We start from the raw sequence: 20,589 nt of genomic DNA on the forward strand, positions 1-20,589 counted from the left end.
CACTCTGGCAGGTAGTCAGGACATGAGCTGTCAATGACAGCCAGGATTGAGACCTAGCAGCTGTGCAAAGATTTGGCTGCTAGCTCTGAAAGGGCAGGATGTTTCTTCCACGTGGGGAAACCATGATCAGGAATGCCAATATACAGGATTGTGTGAAAGTCGTGGAACTTGAGCCCTTTAATAATAAAGTGAAACCAGTATCAGAGAGGCACACAGGCAGTGGTACCTTCTCACAAAGGACATTTACATTTAGCAGTTTATAATTGACTTGTTTTCAAGTTCAATTGACCTTTAATAGTTAAAAAAAAAAATAAAAAAAAGTGGAGTAAAGAAGTGCACAATGTCCTTGGTAGTCCTTTTTTAAAATTTATTATTATTGTTCCTGCTACCACCATGACAGCACTGACTTTAAGCGTCACTTCAACCAACGTACAATTTGGTAGCTCCTCACCAGCTATTTTTGTTTTGTTTTTTTTTGTTTTTTTTTTATTGTGATGGCTCAAGCAGCTTGAGGCAATATGCTACTGCAAAATGGCCGATTCCAGCAGCCTCATTTTGCTCACGTGTACCAAAAATGTTCAATGCCACGTCTGTCAATGTTAACTAATCGCTAAAAGCAGACAGGTCCTCTTTCTTAGAAAAAGATGATTAGGAAAACTTTGACAAAGTGCCACAGCGTGGCCATTCTTGAAAAGTCCGTAAGTTCACAGCGCACGAGTTCGGCAATAAATATAAAAAACATGTCTTCCGTCTCTTTTTTTTCCCTCAAATTAAAAAGGGTGTTTAAAGGCTCCAGGCCCCCGGACACCCTCTCACTACACGTTCAATGTATCTGCAAGTAATGCGGAATGCTGTAGTTGAAGAGTAGAAAGTCCATCTTGTACAAGTTGAAAAGACGGCGTTGGTAGAAGCGGTTGATGCCTTTGAAGAACTGTGCCGTCATACCATCGGTGGTCCGTGTGGATTTGGAAGAAGATGGAAACTTTATGGAGTCACCTACACCAATGAGCTGAAGAAGATATCTAGCATCCTCCTCCAAAGTTTCGTACTTTCCTATCACGTCATACTGGAGGATGCATGGGTGGCACAAGGAATGGACCCGTTCCCAGTGCTCATTAAATGGCTCCTCTCTTTGAGTTTGGGGGTCAACCAGGTAATAGAGGAACTCTTCAAAAGTGACATCATTCCCCCGCTCAAGTGCCTCAAGTGAAGGATCCCTACGATGGCGCTCTATGATCTTGGTGCCGTACCGCTTGTGGAAGGCCGTATTGTACGTCCGGGTAAACTTGTTCCTGTAGGCCGAAACCAGCCTCTCAAAAGGCTCCCTTACGAAGATGAACTTGAGGTAGTTCCGCAGGCGGTAATTGATCTCCGGTGTGCTGAACTCTGAGAGAGTGCGGAGGTTTGATGCAATGTGGGCCTCGTTGGCTGGAATGACAGCAGGGTCATTATATTTGCCTTGGCCGGTAAGGACCATCATGACCCTCTTCCAGTTGGTGCAGGCCACCTTAGGCACATAGCAATAGATCAACCCATGGGTGTCGTCCACAACCAGGTGTTTGAGGTCCTCAGCGGTCAAGACGCGGCGTTTCCTGGTGTATGTCTTGCAGGCGCTGGCCAGCAGCTCCCGACGCTTTTGGTGCGTAGCTTGGATCGACGAGGGTTCAAACTGGAATGAATAACAGGGAGAAAAAAAAAAAAAAAGTTAAATATATAAATATATTTTATAGACTGTAAAAATCAATACGTATACATATACCACTCAATAATATACTAGCTTCAGGCTTGTGATAATGAGGTTTCGAAGCCTTTTAAATTGGCAGCTTTTATTAAAAAAATACCTGGTGATCCTGCCATGTTTGTGCAGCTGCGTCTGGTTAGAGAATGACAATGCGTTGTTCCCATTTACCTGCTGTGCTCTTTATTTTCACTATCACACCAGCCCCAGATGGAGAATACAAGTAGCATCAACAGAGGGTCAGTCCAGAGCAGTGGTCTCCAAACTGCAGCCTTGGGGTTGGATGGGGCCCTTTGCCTGCCTTTACCCGGCCTTTGGGGCACTATTCCTCTCATTGATACAAGGCGTTATTCTTCCTACCAACACCAACCACTGGGCACCATTCCTTCCACTGACACCAACGATGGGGCACTATTCCTCCCACTGACGCCAACGACGGGGCACTATTCCTCCCACTGACGCCAACGACGGGGCACTATTCCTCCCACTGATGCCAATGATGGGCACTATTCCTCCCACTGACAGGGCACTATTCCTCCCACTGACAGGGCACTATTCCTCCCACTGACAGGGCACTATTCCTCCCACTGACACCAACGATGGGGCACTATTCCTCCCACTGACACCAACGATGGGGCACTATTCCTCCCACTGACACCAACGATGGGACACTATTCCTCCCACTGATACCACTGATGGGGCACTATTCCTCCCACTGATACCACTGATGGGGCACTATTCCTCCCACTGACACCAATGATGGGGCACTATTCCTCCCACTGACGCCAATGATGGGGCACTATTCCTCCCACTGACGCCAATGATGGGGCACTATTCCTCCCACTGACGCCAATGATGGGGCACTATTCCTCCCACTGATGCCAATGATGGGGCACTATTCCTCCCACTGACGCCAATGATGGGGCACTATTCCTCCCACTGACGCCAATGATGGGGCACTATTCCTCCCACTGACGCCAATGATGGGGCACTATTCCTCCCACTGACAGGGCACTATTCCTCCCACTGACAGGGCACTATTCCTCCCACTGACAGGGCACTATTCCTCCCACTGACAGGGCACTATTCCTCCCACTGACACCAATGACGGGGCACTATTCCTCCCACTGACACAAACGACAGGGCACTATTCCTCCCACTGATACCAACGACGGGGCACTATTCCTCCCACTGACACCAATGATGGGGCACTATTCCTCCCACTGATACCATTGATGGGCACTATTCCTCCCACTGATGCCAATGATGGGCACTATTCCTCCCACTGACACCAATGACAGGACACTATTCCTCCCACTGACACCAATGACAGGACACTATTCCTCCCACTGACACCAATGACGGGGCACTATTCCTCCCACTGATAACAATGATGGGGCACTATTCCTCCCACTGATACCAATGATGGGACACTATCCCTCCCAATAACACCAAAGATGCCACACTGTTCCTCCCACTGACACAAATGATGGGGCACAATTCCCCCCCCCCCCCCCCACTGACACCAATGATGGGGCACTATACCTCCCACACTGACACCAATGATGGGGCACTATTCCTCCCACACTGACACCAATGATGGGGCACTATTCCTCCCACTGACACCAATGATGGGGCACTATTCCTCCCACTGACACCAATGATGGGGCACTATTCCTCCCACTGACACCAATGATGGGGCACTATTCCTCCCACTGATACCCATGATGGGGCACTATCCCTCCCACTGATACCAATGATGTGGCACTATTCCTCCCACTGACACCAATGATGGGGCACTATTCCTCCCACTGATACCATGGGGCACTATCCCTCCCACTGATACCATGGGGCACTATCCCTCCCACTGATACCATGGGGCACTATCTCTCCCACTGATACCAATGATGGGGCACTATTCCTCCCACTGATACCAATGATGGGGCGCTATTCCTCTCACTGATACCCATGATGGGGCCCTATTCCTCCCACTGATACCCATGATGGGGCCCTATTCCTCATCCTTCTGACCACAGGAACTAGGATTTTTTCTTTTTGTTCTACTTCCACCGACCACCAAGCCTGAGGCATTTTCTACTCCCACTGGCCGTAGTCCAGCCCTAATAAAGTCTGAAGGATAGTAAACTGGCCCCTTTTTTTGTGAACCTCTGGTGAGCAATCATGTGCAGCAGATGGGAAGGTTTGAGAAAATAAGAGTTTAACACCAATTTAATTTTAAAGTGGTTGTAAACCCTTCCATACACCCAATGAAGTGACTGGTCTCATGTGATACACAGAAATGAAACAAATCCTCCTACATAAGTTGTACCTGTTTATCTACAGTCTTATCAGTACACATTCCTGAATTTATAAAGCTAGTCTGGCTGTCAAAAAAAAGGGGGAGGAGAGCTGAAATTACACTCTGTGGAGAGCTCAGTGAGGAAAGCTCCGAGAACTGATTAGAGGGAAGGGAAGGGAAGGGAAGGGAAGGGAAGGGACACCCCCCCCCCCCAACAAATTGAGGCTGTCAATCAGCTGGAGGTCCTTCCCCTGGTGTCAGGAAAACTTGTCAGAAGTGACTCATGCTGATAGCAGAAGAATGAAGCCAAAGACAGAAATGACACTTTTTGCTCTGGATAGGACACACTATGGAGGGATATGCTTTGTTCATATTTCATGTCTGAGGCTTACAACCACTTGGGCTTGCAAAAAAAGGAAAAAAAAAAAAAAGCACTGGGGGAAGGGAAGTCACCAGGGGAAGGGTGCATGGTAGCCAATCAACTTCTAACTTCAGCTTGTTCAGTTAAGCTTCACCAATAAAACCTGGAAGCTGATTGGTTTCTATGCAGATAAAACCTGGAAGCTGATTGGTTTCTATGCAGAGCTGCACCAGATTCTGAGTGCTCCAATTTTAGTAAATCGCCACTATTGAGGATTTACCCAACATATACACAGAGGCCGCCTCCAAAGCCTGTTGGGAACCAAAAGTATCTTTATTGTTCCCCAGTTTGTGATAAAAAAAAAACCAAAAAAAAAAAAAACAAAAAAAACACACCCTACATAAAAAAGGTGCATAGCGATTTTCTCACTAAATAAAAAAGTGACCCAAGGAGATGTCACCTACCTGTTCGCCGTCATATAAAGCCTGCAGAGGACTTCTCCTGGGCTTCCCTTTCCAGATGGCGGCAGTGACGTGTTCCTCAGCTTAAAGATATGAAAATAGATAAAACAGCACATTAAAAGCAAGACCATGAAACTCATTTGAAAGCATCAGTTTGGGACATTATTGCAACTCAATACATGTTATACAGATCATATTTTTTATTGAATGCATTTCCCTAGAAAACCACTAGCAGGCGCCGCCATCTAAATGGCAGATAGCACAGTCAGCATCAATTATTTTTTTGTGTGCCATTCTCAGATACTTGACCTCCAGGCTTTTTTCTGACACTTTTGTTTACATGTAAAAATCAGTATTTCTTTGATAGAAAATTAGTTAGAATGCCCACACGTTATATTTTTTTTTTTTTAAAGCAGAGGCCTCAGAGAATAAAAAATGGGGGTTTTGCAATTTTTTATGTCGCACGGTAGTTTTTCAATTGCAGTTTTTTGGGAAAAATACACTTTTTTGAATGTTCATGCAAGAAACACATATACATAACCCAATTGTTTGGTATCTTTTTACTCAGCGTAACATTTATCTTTTATATTTTCCAAACATGTCACGTCTTAAAATTGCACACGCTCGTGGAATGGCAACAATGTAAACTTTACTATCGATAGGCGATGATTTAAAAGCATTTACAGGTTACCACTTTAGATTTACAGGAAGGGTCTGGTGCTAGAATTACTGCCCATGATCCGACGTTCTCAGTGATACCTCACATATGTGGGATGATCGCTGTTTGCGTGCCTGCGGAATCGACTTTCAGAATCGCCTTTGTACGCGAGCACTGGGGGTGATGGAACTTTATTTTTTATTATTAATTAAAAAAAAATAAATTAAAAAAAAAAAAATTATATATATACTTTTTGTGATACGGCGCTGCGTTACTTTAACGGACAACTGCGTGGTCATTCAACGCTGCACCCAAATGTCATGCACGAACTTTTTTCCCCATAAACTGAGCTTTCTTTTGGTGGTATTTGATCGCCTGTGCGCATTTTATTTTTTGTTCTATAAACAAAACAAGATCGACAATTGTGAAAAAAAAAAAAACTATTTTTTTTTTACTTTTTGCTATAAAACATGTCCAGTAAAATTTTTTTTAAAAAATCTAAAATTTCTATATAAATTTAGGCCAGAATGTATTCTGCTCCGTGTCTTTGCTGAAAAAATCCCAATACGTGTAAATTTATTGGTTTACGTGAAAGTTGTAGCGTTTACAAATGGCGGTGTATATACTGGAGCTTGTATTTAATTTTTTATACTAGTAATAGCGGCGATCAGTGACTCATAGTGGGATTGAAGACTGCTGTGGGCATTCTGACACTGGGGGAGGGGGGGAGAACTAGCGGTCACTGACATCCGCAGTGACACCAAAACAGTGATCAGTGCTAATAAGTGGCTAAATGGTTAGCACTTCCGCCTGGCAGTACTAGAGTCGTTGGTTCGAATCCCAACCACGGCACCACCTGGCTGGAGTTTGCATGTTCTCCCTCTGCCTGCGTGGGTTTCCTCTGGGTACTCCGGTTTCCTCCCACACCCCAAAGACATGCTGGGAGCTCAATTAGATTCTGTCTAAATTATCCCTAGCATGTGTATGTATGAATGTGGGTTAGGGACATTAGATTGTACGCCCCTTGAGGGTTAGGGACTGATGTGAATGTACAATATATATGTAAAGCACTGCGTAAATTGACAGTGCTGTAGAAGTACCTGAAATAAATAAAAAGCACTGACACTGGACAGGAAGGGGTTAACATGTGGGGCAATCAAAGGGTTAACTGTGTGTGTTTTACTGTGTGCTGTGATTTATTGTGGAAGCAATGCAAAGCCATACAAAGCAGCGTGCTGGAGCTAACAGGGGAGAGATCTGTATTGTTCACATACAGACCTCTCCCCCATCAGTGATACTCTTTAATTGCCGGGTGATGGTGGGGAATCACCAGCCAGGGCCCGGTGACCAACAGCTGAAGCCGCCAATGGCACGCACCCACCCCCCCTTACAGGAAATAGAAACACACACACACACTTTTGCACAGCCCTGCCGCCCTGTAGCATTAGTTCTGCTATAGTGTGGTCAGGAAGCAGTTAATGAGCACTACCCCCTCAGGAGTTGCAACAGAACTGGGTCCCCCTATAGTCCTGCAGAGCTGCACAGCCAGGCATCACACATTTTCCATTCAGACTTGCATCAGGAGACAGAAAACCAGTCCTTGAGCTTTGTTTTGAAGTTTTATTAGGGATGTAGAACTTGGATGGGGTAAGGGGTGTATGGGATGCCCAAGGGAATGGCAACTGAGGACAAACATCCTGAACCATATTACAAGTCTCATAGTCAGAACTTCTCTTCTAGGAGAGCTCTCCAGCCTCTCATGGTGTACTACCCCAGACCCCTGATGAATCCTCTTCGTTATCCAGCTGGCAGGAAGACTCCATGGGCAAGGGAGCCCAAAGCTGCCACTTAAAATATAACTGTCCTGGGTGTAGCACTAGTCAGGTTCCCCACCCAAATGCTCTCTCCCTTTTCTACACCCCAGGGGGTGTAGGAGTACTCACTGAGGCGTTCTCCCGTGCTGTTGTTGGATTGGTGGTTGCTACCAGGCCTATCAGCTGAGCCACCTCCTTCCCTGCCACCAGATGGTCCTCTCACGGGTGGCCAGTGAAGTCCACAGCTTCCTTCTCTTCAAGGTCCCTCTGCCTGGAGGGGAGCCCCTTCCAGCCTGGGCTTCATCTCAGGCTCCTACATCTTAGCCTCACTTCTCCATCTTCCACTCACACTTCTCCTCCAACCCTCCTGCTACTAAGCAGGTTCCGTTATTAAGAGTGTCCCAGCCCCTTGCCAAGCCTTCTGTTGGAGATTGGCTGGGGTCCTTCAAGCGTGCAGCCAGCCACTCCTCAGATCCACCCACTGCCTCTAGAGCCTTCCTCCAAAGCTCTAGATAAGGGGGAAATTCCAGAGGGGCTTGCCTGCAGAGCCTTTCAGCCCTGACCATAATTTGGCTATTACACCTAGGCTGCTACTCAGCACCTATCTAACCAATGGAGTCTAGCTCCCCCAAACGACCTAGGAGGGCGCTACATTAAATTGCATTTAGTGTCTGTGTATAAATAGTCAATGAGTTTGTTAGCTCCCATGTGGATGGACTGAGCAGGCAAGATAACTGAGCCATGGGGAGCATTAAATAACTGTCTAAAGACCAGCATAAAAAGGTAATGGAACTTCATAAAAATAGAAAAGGATATCTAAAGCCTTGAAAATGCCAGTCAGTACTGTTCAATCACTTATTAGGTGGAAAATTCAGGAATTTCTTGATACCAAGCCAAGGTCAGGTAGACCAAGAAAGATTGCAGCCACAACTGCCAGAAGAATTGTTTGGGAAACATAGGTAAAACAGGTAACCTCAGGAGAAACATAGACAGCTCTGAAAAAAAAAAAAAAAAAAGTGGTTTTTTTTCCAAAGAGCACAAAACAAAAATACCTGAACAAAAATGAGCTGCATGGTAGAGTTGCCAGAAAGAAGCCTTTACTGCCGCAATGCCACAAAAAGCCCGATTACAAGATGACCGACAACACTTCGACACACCTCGCAGCTTCTGGCACACTGTAATATGGCGTGACCAGACCAAAATAGAGCTTTATGGTTACAGCAAAAAGCAGGGCCGTGGATAAGGGGGTACCACCAGTCCTCCTGTATGGGGCCCAGGTCAGCAGAGGGGCCCAGGCAGCTGGGTGAATCGGATATGTGCAAGGAGAGTAAATCAGCATGGCTGGGGGCTATTACTGGAACCGATCCCCTGTACGGCTCTCTGCAGCAGCTGAAAGCTGGCTTCTTCTCCTCTCCCTCCCGCTGGCTTTCAGCTGCTGCAGAGAGAGCCATACAGGGGATCGGTTCCAGTAATTGCCCCACCCTGGTGCACCCACCACCCTCCCTGTACACCATACAGTTCCCATACTGCTGACCCCACCCCTGTAATGTTGCCGGCTTCCCTCCTCTCATTCCCATCAGCTGCATACAAATCGGATTATTCAGGATGGAGAGTGGAGGAAAGGTCTGGTAAATATGTCACATTTACCAGCCCCCTTCCTTTCCCGAATGCACACAATGAGTGATTGGCACCAATGAATCACTGTGTTCATTCATAATTGAAGCATAGTAAACAGTTTCCTTGTGGGAATGGGGGGTGGGGGGGGGGTGGGGGGCTTGTCAGGTTGGCTGTACGGGGCCCCGTGGTTTCTAACAGCAGCCCTGGCCATAAGCGGTGTTTGGAGATGAATCAATAAGGCCTAAAGCTTCAAGAATACAATCCTAACTGTGAAGCATGGTGGTGACTCACTGATGTTTTGGGGGTGTGTGAGCTCTAAAGGCATGGGGAATCTTGTGAAAATTGATAGCAAGATGAATGCAGCGTGTTATCAGAAAAAAACTGGCAGACAATTTGCATTCTTCTGCACGAAAGCTGCGCATCAGACGCTCTTGGACTTTCCAACACGGCAATGACCCTAAGTCAGGGGTGGGAAACTGTGCCCTCCAGCTGTTGTAGAACTACAAGTCCCATGAGGCATTGCAAAACTGAATTACAAGCATGACTCCCAAAGGCAGAGGCATGATGGGACTTGTAGTTCACCAACAGCTGGAGGGCCACAGTTGCCCACCCCTGCCCTAAGTACAAGGCCATGTTGACCCTCCAGTGGTTACAGAAGAAAAAGGTGAAGGTTATGGAGTGGCCATCACAGTCTCCTGAGCCTAATATTACCGAGCCACTCTGGGGAGATCTCAAACATGCCGTTCATGGAAGACGACCAAAGACCTTCCATGTCCTGGAGGCATTTTGCCAAGATGGATGGGCAGCTCTACCACCTTCCAAGAATTCGGGACCTCATAGACAACTATTACAGAAGACTGATCGCTGTCATTGATGCCAAAGGGGGGGGCGACACACAGGATTAGGAACTAAGGGCATGCAGACTTGTGAATGGGGCATTTCATTGGTTTACTTGACGCCATGTTTTATTTTACGATTGCCACCATTTAGACAACAAACGGAATTCTGGTTTGTGCCGAATTCTTTGGAAATCTATGAAGCAAAAAACGATGATTACGCCACAGACATCAAAGCGGCAGAACATCCCGGACAGAACTCCACACACTCCCAATAAAACATGGAAGAGCCTTCATGACAGGACTCCGGGAGAGGTTCCAAGAAGCCTTCTAGTGTCAGAAATCGGAGTTTACCTCATAAAAACGACCATTAAAAACGGACTGAAATGTCTACTTTATGTTCACATTCTTTCCTACATAAAACTGGCAGATTCAGTCAGTCGGAACGCAGTGTACCGGCCCGTAACCCATAGTTACCAGAGTGCTGTGAGCGGTGTAAAGATTTCTGATTGGTTGCTATTGGTTACCATCCATTTCACCTGCATAACAAATAGCGGTGCACCGAAATGAGAATTCTGGACCAAAACCAAAAATTCTGGATGTGTTTGTTCGAAATCAAAAGACATTTTTTTTTTCAATTTTTGTTTTTAACCACTTCCAGTCCGGACGCTGTCACCCCCCTTCCAGTCCAGACACTTGTACCCCCTTCCAGTCCGGACACTTGTACCCCCCTTCCAGTCCGGACACTTGTACCCCCCTTCCAGTCCGGACACTTTCAACCCCCTTCCAGTCCGGACACTTTCAACCCCCTTCCAGTCCGGACACTTTCAACCCCCTTCCAGTCCGGACACTTTCAACCCCCTTCCAGTCCGGACACTTTCAACCCCCTTCCAGTCCAGGCCAATTTTCAGCTTTCAGCGCTATCACACATTGACAATTGCGCGGTCATACAACACTGTACCCATATGAATTTTTTAGCATTTTTTTGAGACAGATAAAGCTTTATTTTGGTGGTATTTATTCACCACTGGGATTATTTTTTTTTTTTGCTATGTAAATGAAAAATGTCCAAAAATTTTGAAAAAAAGTGTTTTTCTTATAAAATTTTGCAAATAGTATTTCATCATAAATCTTGGCCAAAATATATTCAGTTATCTTGTTAGTAAAAAAAAAAAAAATAATAAATAACCCAAATTAGTTTAGAACCAAAAATTATTTGTAAACATTTTTTTTATATTATTTATGTTTATTTTTTTTTACCACGGTGACACTGTACTACTTGTGGGGGGTGATGAAGATTTTTTTTTTTTTTTTAACACCGATTGCTTTTACAGCCATAAAGGCTGTAAAAGCAATCATTTCCCCTTCTCTCTGGCTGCATTCTTGCAGCCATTGAGAAATACTGTGTGAGCTGCGATTGGTCACAGCTTGTCACATGGTACAAGGCTGTTGTGAATAGCCCTGTACCATGTGACCTCTGATCATTCACACGTAGGAAGCAATGATGTCAGAAGTGACATCTTGCTTACTACTCTACATGTGATCACTGATTGGCCAATCAGTGATCACATGATCAGGACCTCACACAGAGGTCCCGTATGACGATCGGTGTTCCACTGTGTCTGGAGGACACAGCGGGCACTGGATTGCGATGCTGCACACTCCCAGGGAGCACGCACAAGCAGGGTGCGGGGAGGCCGTTTATAAACGGTCACCTGACCCTGCACTGCCACCGTCCGGCCGTTTATATACAACGGCCAGACCACAAGTGGTTAACATATAAATTGTATTATATTTGACTTTTTATCATCAATATCATGAATTTAAAATGAATATGAATTTATTTTCAGGACTTTCTCGGCCAATAGGCTGCTTTCACACTGAGTAGTTTTTGAAGTGCTTTTGCATTAAAAAAGGCGCAAGAAATAAAAATGCATCCTTTTAAATTCAATCTATGTCTTCACACTGCTCTCTTGCTCTTCCCTCGCATGTGTTAAAAATCCTGCTTGCCGTATTTTTTGGTGCATATTTGGTCAGTTATAAAAAGAAACGCACCAAAAACGCACCTTCCCACTGAGGCCTGGTTCACACCAATGCTTTTTTAGCACTTTTTTGCAGAAACGCACTACAGTCCATTTAACATGGTTTCCTATGGGGCATGTTCACATCGATGCTTCTTTGAGCTGCTGCGTTTTTGGAAAGGGTCAGGGACTTTTTTTTTTTTTTTTTTTTTAAACGTTGTGTTCAATAGACTTCAGTGGAGATGTTGCAGAAAACAGATGTAGTGCGTTTTTGACACGTTCGTGTGTTTTTGATGCGTTTTAATTCTGCCCAGCAACAAGTTGGCCAAAAAAACCCCAATTAATAAAAAAATGTGTTAAAAATGCAAAACACACAAAGCGCAAACTGCATTGGTGTAAACCAGACCTGAAACGCATTGAAAATGCAGCAAAATCGCATCATAAATGCACACGTTGCGTTTTGATGCATTTTTTTCAGTCACATGACTGATATGATTTGTATGCACCCTGTGCCCGGGTCCACACTGGACTCCACTTTGAAATTGTGACACTTCACTTCAGGAGTGACTTGGAAGCAGGGGCGGACTGACAACTCATGGGGCCCCCGGGCAATAGGGGATCATGGGGCCCGTGTCCTTGCCCAAACTCAAAAAAGCCTATGAAAAAGGTACCAGGGGCATCTCATGGGGCCCCCTACTGACCCCGGGCCCTCGGGCAGTGCCCGAGTTTACATCTGCACAACTTCATGCATAGATGTCTATGATAGTTGCATCTGAAACCGCAAAAAGTAATGCAGGAACCACTTTCAAAAAAAATCGCTCACTTTAAAGAATCGCTTGAAAGTTGCACCAATTTGAACGGTCCCATTGCAGACAATAGGATGCAATTTGTCATGTGATTTAGAAACGACAGTGCTGCCGCCCGACCGCTTCAGAGGAGAGCTGATACGCCTGCTCCCTTCCCTTTTTTGTCCTGCCCCAAAAGTGACTATATGATGTCACTTCCGGGTCCCCATTCACAGATTTCCCACTTGGAATGAATGTAATGTGGTGAGATGTGCGCCTGCTAATCACAGCCTGCCCTACTACGAGGTCCTGCCTCTCGCGCCTGCTAATCAAATTACAACCTAGATAGGGGATTGCTAACCAATCACAACTTATAGCGAGGTCCCGCCTCTCGCGCAAGCTAACCAATCACAACCTACACGAGGTCCCGCCTCTAGCGCCTGCTATTCAATCACAGCCAGCAGAGTAAGACCCCCGCTTCTCGCACCTGCTAATCAAATCACAACCTACAGATTGGTTAGCTTGCGTGAGAGGCGGGACCTATCACAACCTACACGAGGTCCCGCCTCTCGCGCCTGCTAATCAATCACAGCCAGCAGAGTAAGATCCCGCCTCTCGCACCTGCTAATCAAATCACAACCTGCAGATAGGGACCGCCTCTCGCGCCTGCTAATTAATCACAACCTACAGCAAGGTCCCGCCTCTCGCGCAAGCTAACCAATCATAACATACAGCAAGGTCCCGCCTCTCGCGCCTGCTAATAATCAATCACAGCACGCAAAGTAAGAATCCACTTCTCGCACCTGCTAATCAAATCACAACCTAGATAGGTCCCGCCTCTCGCGCCTATAAATCAATCACAGCCCGCGTTCACAGAAAAGTCACGCCCTTCGTGTCTTCTAACCAATCACATCCAGCAGCAAAATCTTCTCTGTAGACATATGTACACATATTGTATGAGTAACTGCAAACCGGGCGGAAGATGGGCACAGGCAGCGAGTACATTGGGCGCTAGATATAAGCAACCCATGTGCAAGTTGGACGTTGGATAGTCGCAAACCGGGCGTAAATCGAGCGCTAGCCAGGTGCCCCAGTGCGGACAATTACAGTCCGTATGAGCTCGGATTGACTCCAATTCACCGCCTATCCCCCTTAGCAGCATCCCAGCCATCTTATTGGCTGAGATGAGAGCCCGTGGGTGGGCCGCCGCCCAGAAACACCCACCCTTGCGTGTAACAGGTGTGACAGCCCAGATGGGGTGGGGCTTGTTCGCCTCTCCTCTTGTAAAGGCAGCCCGATTGGCTGAGGCGGCTGTCCGGTATGTCAGTAGCGCAGATGATTGGTTTACAAGCCTGGAAAGTTGCTGCAATGTTGTACTTCAGTCTACATTGACCTGTATGAGCGCCTCCAGCCATGTACTCTCCTGTCCTTGCTGTACACTCACTACGTCACATTGTAGCAAAGTGTCATTTCTTCAATCTAGGAGGGAGGGGATAGTGGTACAGGAGGAAGTGGCTGTGGGGGATGGAGTTTGTGGGAGGAGTGGAGGAGATCGGCTGTTAGGTGAGGGTGGGGTAGGCTTCCCTGAAGAGATGGGTTTTCAGGGTGCGCCTGAAGGTGAGGAGGGTAGGTGACAGTCTGAGGGATTGGGGTAGAGAGTTCAGAGGATGGGGGAAGCCCTGGAGAAGTCCTGCAGTCGGGCATGGGAGGTGGAGACCAGGGAGCAAGAAAGTAGGAAGTCCTGTGAGGAGCGAAGATTACGGGTTGGGTGGTACTTGGGTATCAGGTCAGTTAGGTAGGTTGGGGCGGCGTTGTGAATGGCTTTGTATGTCTGTGTTAGTAGTTTGAATTTAATGCGTTGGGCAATCGGGAGCCAGTGGAGGGAATGACAGAGGGGGTGGAGCCAGTGAAGGCAATGACGGGGGTGGGGCCAGTGGAGGGAACGACAGAGGGGTGGGGCCAGTGGAGGGAACGACAGAGGGGTGGGGCCAGTGGAGGGAACGACAGAGGGGGTGGGGCCAGTGGAGGGAACGACAGAGGGGGTGGGGCCAGTGGAGGGAACGACAGAGGGGGTGGGGCCAGTGGAGGGAACGACAGAGGGGGTGGGGCCAGTGGAGGGAACGACAGAGGGGGTGGGGCCAGTGGAGGGAACGACAGAGGGGGTGGGGCCAGTGGAGGGAACGACAGAGGGGGTGGGGCCAGTGGAGGGAACGACAGAGGGGGTGGGGCCAGTGGAGGGAACGACAGAGGGGGTGGGGCCAGTGGAGGGAACGACAGAGGGGGTGGCAGAAGCGGAGCGGTTGATAAGGTGTAGGAGGAAACACTGATTGCTCAGCTCTCACAGCCGCTCTGAGCAGACAGCAGGATTGTCAGTCACTGCTCTCTACCATCAGCTGAAAAGGGGCCACAAAGTGCACTCCTGTGATCCACTTTGGCTGTAATTATCTTTTTACAGTGCGAGTGGAAATCCGCTTTTAATGGAGAAGTCAGCAGCTACAAAATCTGTAGCTGGTGACTTTTAAAACACAGCCACTTACTTGTCCCTCAGTCCCGTGGTGTGTCCCCTGCAGCCCTTCTCACTGGCCATCCTGTATTCCAGGAGGCTGGCCTCTGCACTGTGGGCACCCGGCTGTGACAGCTTGCAGTTTCACAGCCAGGTACCCACTGCGCATGCCCCAGTAGCATTGCACCTCCTGAATGGCCCCGTAGTCTTCTGGGACCTGTCACGTGTCCCAGAAGACTTTGCGGAGGGAGGACACCTTTCGCTTCTGATTGCCTAGGCAATCGAGGTGGGAGTGGTACCTGGCAATTTCAGGTACCCGCTTCCCCCCCTGCTACCCAAAAGGGGCCAATCCTTAACCACTTGCCGACTGTAGATAACCAAAATGACGGCTTCACTGCGGCCGGCCAGTTCTGGGTAGACGTCATATGATGTCCTCCCAGAACGTGCTCTCCTGCGCGCCTCCAACAATCTCCATGATCGCTGTGTCCTACGGACACAGCAGATCACGTGATGAGGTAAAAGGCCAATCACAGTGGCCTTTTACCACATGATCAGTCATGTCCAGGGGTGGACTGACCATTTGGAAACTCGGGCACTGCCCGAGTTCACGGGGTCAGTAGGGGGCCCCATGAGATGCCCCTGGTACCTTTTTCATAGGCTTTTTTGAGTTTGGGCAAGGACACAGGGGCCCCATGATCCCCTATTTCCCGGGGTCCCCATGAGTTCTCAGTCTGCCCCTGGCCGTGTCCAATGACACGCTGATCACCGGGTAAATGCAGTTGCCGGTTATCGGCTGCACCTTCCTCATGCTGTCACAGCGTGAGGAAAGTACTGCCAAGAACCGGCAGTTGTCAGAGGAGGGATCGGCACCAATGATCAGGGCACTGATGATCAGTGTCACCCACCTGTACCCACCATTGCCACCCACCAGTGCCGCCCATCAGTGCCCACCAGTGCCACCCATCAGTGTCCATCAGTCTGGCCTATCAGTACCCATCAGTGAAGGAGAAAAATTACCCGTTTTGCAAAATTGTATAATAGAAACAAAGAAATAAAACTTTTCAAATTTTTTGCTTTTTTTGTTTATAGCGCAAAAAATAAAAACACCCAGCGGGGAGCAAATACCACCAAAAGAAAGCTCTATTTGTATGAAAAAAATTATAAAAATTTAATATGGGTACAATGTTGCATGACTGCGCAATTGTCAAAGTGCAACAGCGCTGAAAGCTGAAAATTGGCCTGGTAAGGAAGGGGGTATAAGTGCCCGGCAGGCAAGTGGTTAATGGGGAGCGGGGGACCAATCTTTAAAGCGGAACTTCCCCTTTTGGGTGGAACATCTGCATTAAGCACTTGAAAACCAGGCACTTTTCATTTACATGTGAAAATCAGTAATTGTTTGCTAAAAAACTACTTAGAATGCCCAAACATCATATTTTTTTTTAAAGCAGAGGCCCTAAAGAATAAAATGGTGGGTGCTGCAATTTTTATGTCATGTGGTATGTGCGCAGCAGTTTTTCAAATGCATTCTTTATGGGGAAAAAAAACAAAATTTTATTGAATTTGAATGTACAAAAAAAGTACAAAAAACACAATATAACACTGCCCAAAAAAAAAAAATGGTTGCTATGGCAACGGCATCCCTTTCTGCAGTGAAGGAGAAAAGAAAGATTTGTGCTTTTCTTGTGGGTTAGTTACTAAAATTCTGGGGTAAAATCTCAATTTTTTTTTTTTTATTCACCAATGCCGACACGTACGCCATCCCGTGGCATAAAGCGGCATTGTAGTCTGGCTTCGCGTGAGAGCTGGTCGCTTGGACCTCTCCATCAGGATTTAATAAGTGGAAGGGGGGGGTGGGGGTTAGATTGAGTCGGGGAAAACTAATCTCCAGTGGTCAGTCAGGAATTCAGACTTCCATCTGTTTTCGATTACCTCAGAATGTGGGGATGTGAAATGACTAGGCACGGTGTGTAAGCGCTGACATCACCGGAGTGAAAAGACGCGCATTGAAGGATGACATCACTACCTCTACCAAGGCCGCCTCGTCTAGTCATCGATCACCATCTGGAACTAAGCAAACGATGTCAGGAATCTTTACAGATCTCATAAAATTACTAAAAAAAAAAAAAAAGCACCGACTTCTTCCTGACCTCTGCAGACAAACCTATTTGAAAAAGCACCATTATGACTGAGGCATGGGGATAGTCACCAGCTGCTGCGCCATACAGATTTGGGGTATGGCTCTGAGCAGCCAACGACATCTGTGGTGGATTGGACAATATTCCCAATACGCAGGGGCGGACTGAGAACTCATGGGGCCCCCGGGCAATAGGGGATCATGGGGCCCCTGTGTCCTTGCCCTAACTCAAAAAAGCCCATGAAAAAGGTACCAGGGGCATCTCACGGGGCCCCCTACTGACTGCGGGCCCTCGGGCAGTGCCCGAGTTTCCAAATGGTCAGTCCGCCCCTGCCAATACGTCAACCTGTCCCCATGGGCAGATGTACTAAAGCAGAGATGCACGTTCACTTTTAGGACTGGTTTATGGGTGGGAGGCAATAAAACCCCATGGTTGAGCTGTGTTTTTACCACCTCTCTACTACCCCTATAACTGGGAAATCAGCAGCCAGGGGTGTACACATGCCATGGCAGTCATGTGTTACCCCACTTGTATATCTTTGGCCTCATGCACATAGGCATATCATTTTAAGCAGTATCACGCTGGTAGTGCAGTCCTACATAAAACTTTGTGCATTAATTGTACGCATAGAATGCTGGTTCCAGGGGTGGACTGACCATTTGGAAACTTGGGCACTGCCTGAGGGCCCAGGGTCAGTAGGGGGCCCCATGAGATACCCCTGGTACCTTTTTTCATAGGCTTTTTTGAGTTTGGGCAAGGACACAGGGGCCCCATGATCCCCTATTGCCCGGGGACCCCATGAGTCGTCAGTCCACCCCTAGCTGGTTCTATTGTTTATATGCATACAGCACAAAAAAAAAAAAAAAAAAAAAAAAAAAAAAAAAAAAAAAAAAAGGACACCGGTGGCTCCTGCCACTGAGCATCTCAGGTAGCTATGATGCAGGCGGTTCCTACCTTAGTTGCTGAGATGGAAGAGGCCCCTGCCACCCAATTTCTTAGTTTGCTAGAATGCAGGCAGCGCCTGCCATTTATCAACTTAGATTGCTAGGACACAGGTGGTTCCTGCATTTTAGCGTCTTAGGTTGCTAGGATGCAGCTGGCACCTGCCTTCAATCATCGTAGGTTGCTAGGACGCACCTGGCACCTGCCTTCAATCATCTTTAGGTTGCTAGGACGCAGCTGGCACCTGCCTTCTATCATCTTAGGTTGCTAGGACGCAGGCAGCTCCTGCCTTCTATCATCTTAGGTTGCTAGGACGCACCTGCCTTCAATCATCTTTAGGTTGCTAGGACGCAGGTGGCTCCTGCCTTCAATCAACGTAGGTTGCTAGGACGCAGCTGGCACCTGCCTTCAATCATCTTAGGTTGCTAGGACGCAGGCGGCTCCTGCCTTCAATCATCTTAGGTTAATAGGACACAGCTGGCACCTGCTTTCAATCATCTTAGGATGCAAGTGGCGCCTGCCATTTATCAACTTGCATTGCTAGGACACAAGCGGCTCCTGCCATTAATCATCATAGGATGCTAGGACGCAGGTGGCTCCTGCCTTCTATCATCCTAAGTTGCTAGGTCACAGACGGCTCCTGCCATTAATCATCATAGGTTGCACATGAAAATCCCAGCAGATCAGCAGTTTTGGAAATACTCAGACCAGGCCATCTGGCACCAACAACCATGCCACATTCACAGTCACTTAAATCCCCTTTCTTCCTCATTCTGATGCTCGGTTTGAACTTCAGCAAGTTGTCTTCACCATGTCTAAATGCATCGAGTTGCTGCCATGTGATTGGCTGATTAGCAATTTGTGTTACCAAGCAATTGAACAGGTGTGCCTAATAAAAGGGGCCGGTGATTGTACATAATGCTGTGGATGGGTCCTATGCACATCAGCCCTAAAGACCTGTCAAGTACAGAAGAATACCCGATGGTTAGGCAAAGGGAATTCAGCTCATCGTTGCCTATTAAGGGCTAAAAACACACGTGTTTGTGGGCTGAGTGGTGTCAGCCCTGCCCCATTGTCGTTTGCGAAGCTACTCAAACCCACCCACCCTTCTCCTATCACCACAACATATTATTTATTTCAGGTACTTATATAGCGCCGTTAATTTACGCCGCGCTTCACATATATATTGTACATTCACATCAGTCCCTAACCCTCAAGGGGCGTACAATCTAAGGTAGACACTAACTATTCCGTATTTCCAAGTTAACAATTAAGGCCGGCCATAGATGGGTCGAAATTCAACCGATTTTTCGTCCGAAAATCGGACCTAAGAATAATCGGCCGATTTTCGCTCTATTAGTGGGTCAATGGCACTGGCCGATTTTCGTGGTTCCTTCCCTTTTCGGTGATCAGGCATGTTGGAAAATTTGTGAAAAACGACTGATTTTTAACTCAATGATGGTCAAATCGTACGATCGTTTTTCCAAAATGAATATGCGCATGAGCCGTGACATGGAAGGAACAGAAGTTTTGCCTGTTATATGGGGTGAACTTTATGACTTGGTCGGCCGATTTTCAAAATCATTGATGGCACCATCGGATTACCGAGCGAACAACGTTTCCGATTTTCGGACGAAAAATCGTTCGGGATTCGAACCATGTATGGCCTGCATAAGGCTGGCCATACACTATACAATTGGCTTACAATTTTCTGTCCAATTTCCTTAAATGTGTAGTGCAAGGGCCTACCTAATTGGATGCACTTGAAAGTGTTGTTTGGGTTTGACCTCATATAGGGAACGCGGGGTCCGGGGAGACCGGATATAGGGAACGCGGGGTCCGGGGAGACCGGATATAGGGAACGCGGGGTCCGGGGAGACCGGATATAGGGAACGCGGGGTCCGGGGAGACCGGATATAGGGAACGCGGGGTCCGGGGAGACCGGATATAGGGAACGCGGGGTCCGGGGAGACCGGATATAGGGAACGCGGGGTCCGGGGAGACCGGATATAGGGAACGCGGGGTCCGGGGAGACCGGATATAGGGAACGCGGGGTCCGGGGAGACCGGATATAGGGAACGCGGGGTCCGGGGAGACCGGATATAGGGAACGCGGGGTCCGGGGAGACCGGATATAGGGAACGCGGGGTCCGGGGAGACCGGATATAGTGAATGCAGGGTCTGGGGTTTAGTAACGCTTTAAATGCAACTGCAATGATGAAAATCTATGAGTATTCTCTGTCTGCTACAGTTCCTTACATTATTATTATTATACAGGATTTATGGCGCCAACAGTTTGCTCAGCACTTTACAATATAACGGGAGACAATACAGCAACAATACAGTTCAATACAAGAGGGATAGGAGGGCCCTGATCCTGGGAGCTTACAATCTAGGAGGGAGGGGCTAGAGGTACAAAA

At 47.5% G+C, this 20,589-nt stretch overlaps 1 protein-coding gene across 1 annotated transcript in view; it reads right to left on the bottom strand.

Annotated features, from left to right (window-relative positions):
• Positions 1 to 248: 248 nt before the first annotated feature.
• LOC149467094 (carbohydrate sulfotransferase 11-like) overlaps positions 249 to 20,589 on the bottom strand; it is a 64,975-nt gene continuing 44,634 nt past the window's right edge. Inside the window, exons 2-3 of the mRNA XM_089672295.1 lie at positions 4,863 to 4,942; positions 249 to 1,669 (exon numbers count right to left, since the gene is read on the bottom strand). Of these exons, the coding sequence (XP_089528421.1) occupies positions 824 to 1,669; positions 4,863 to 4,942 (926 nt within the window). The 3' untranslated portion in view covers positions 249 to 823. The remainder of the gene's footprint in view (positions 1,670 to 4,862; positions 4,943 to 20,589) is intronic.

This window comes from Staurois parvus, unplaced genomic scaffold (assembly GCF_062004578.1).
Source record: "Staurois parvus isolate SC_StPar_1 unplaced genomic scaffold, SC_StPar_1.0 ptg000124l, whole genome shotgun sequence".
Classification (NCBI taxonomy): domain Eukaryota; kingdom Metazoa; phylum Chordata; class Amphibia; order Anura; family Ranidae; genus Staurois; species Staurois parvus.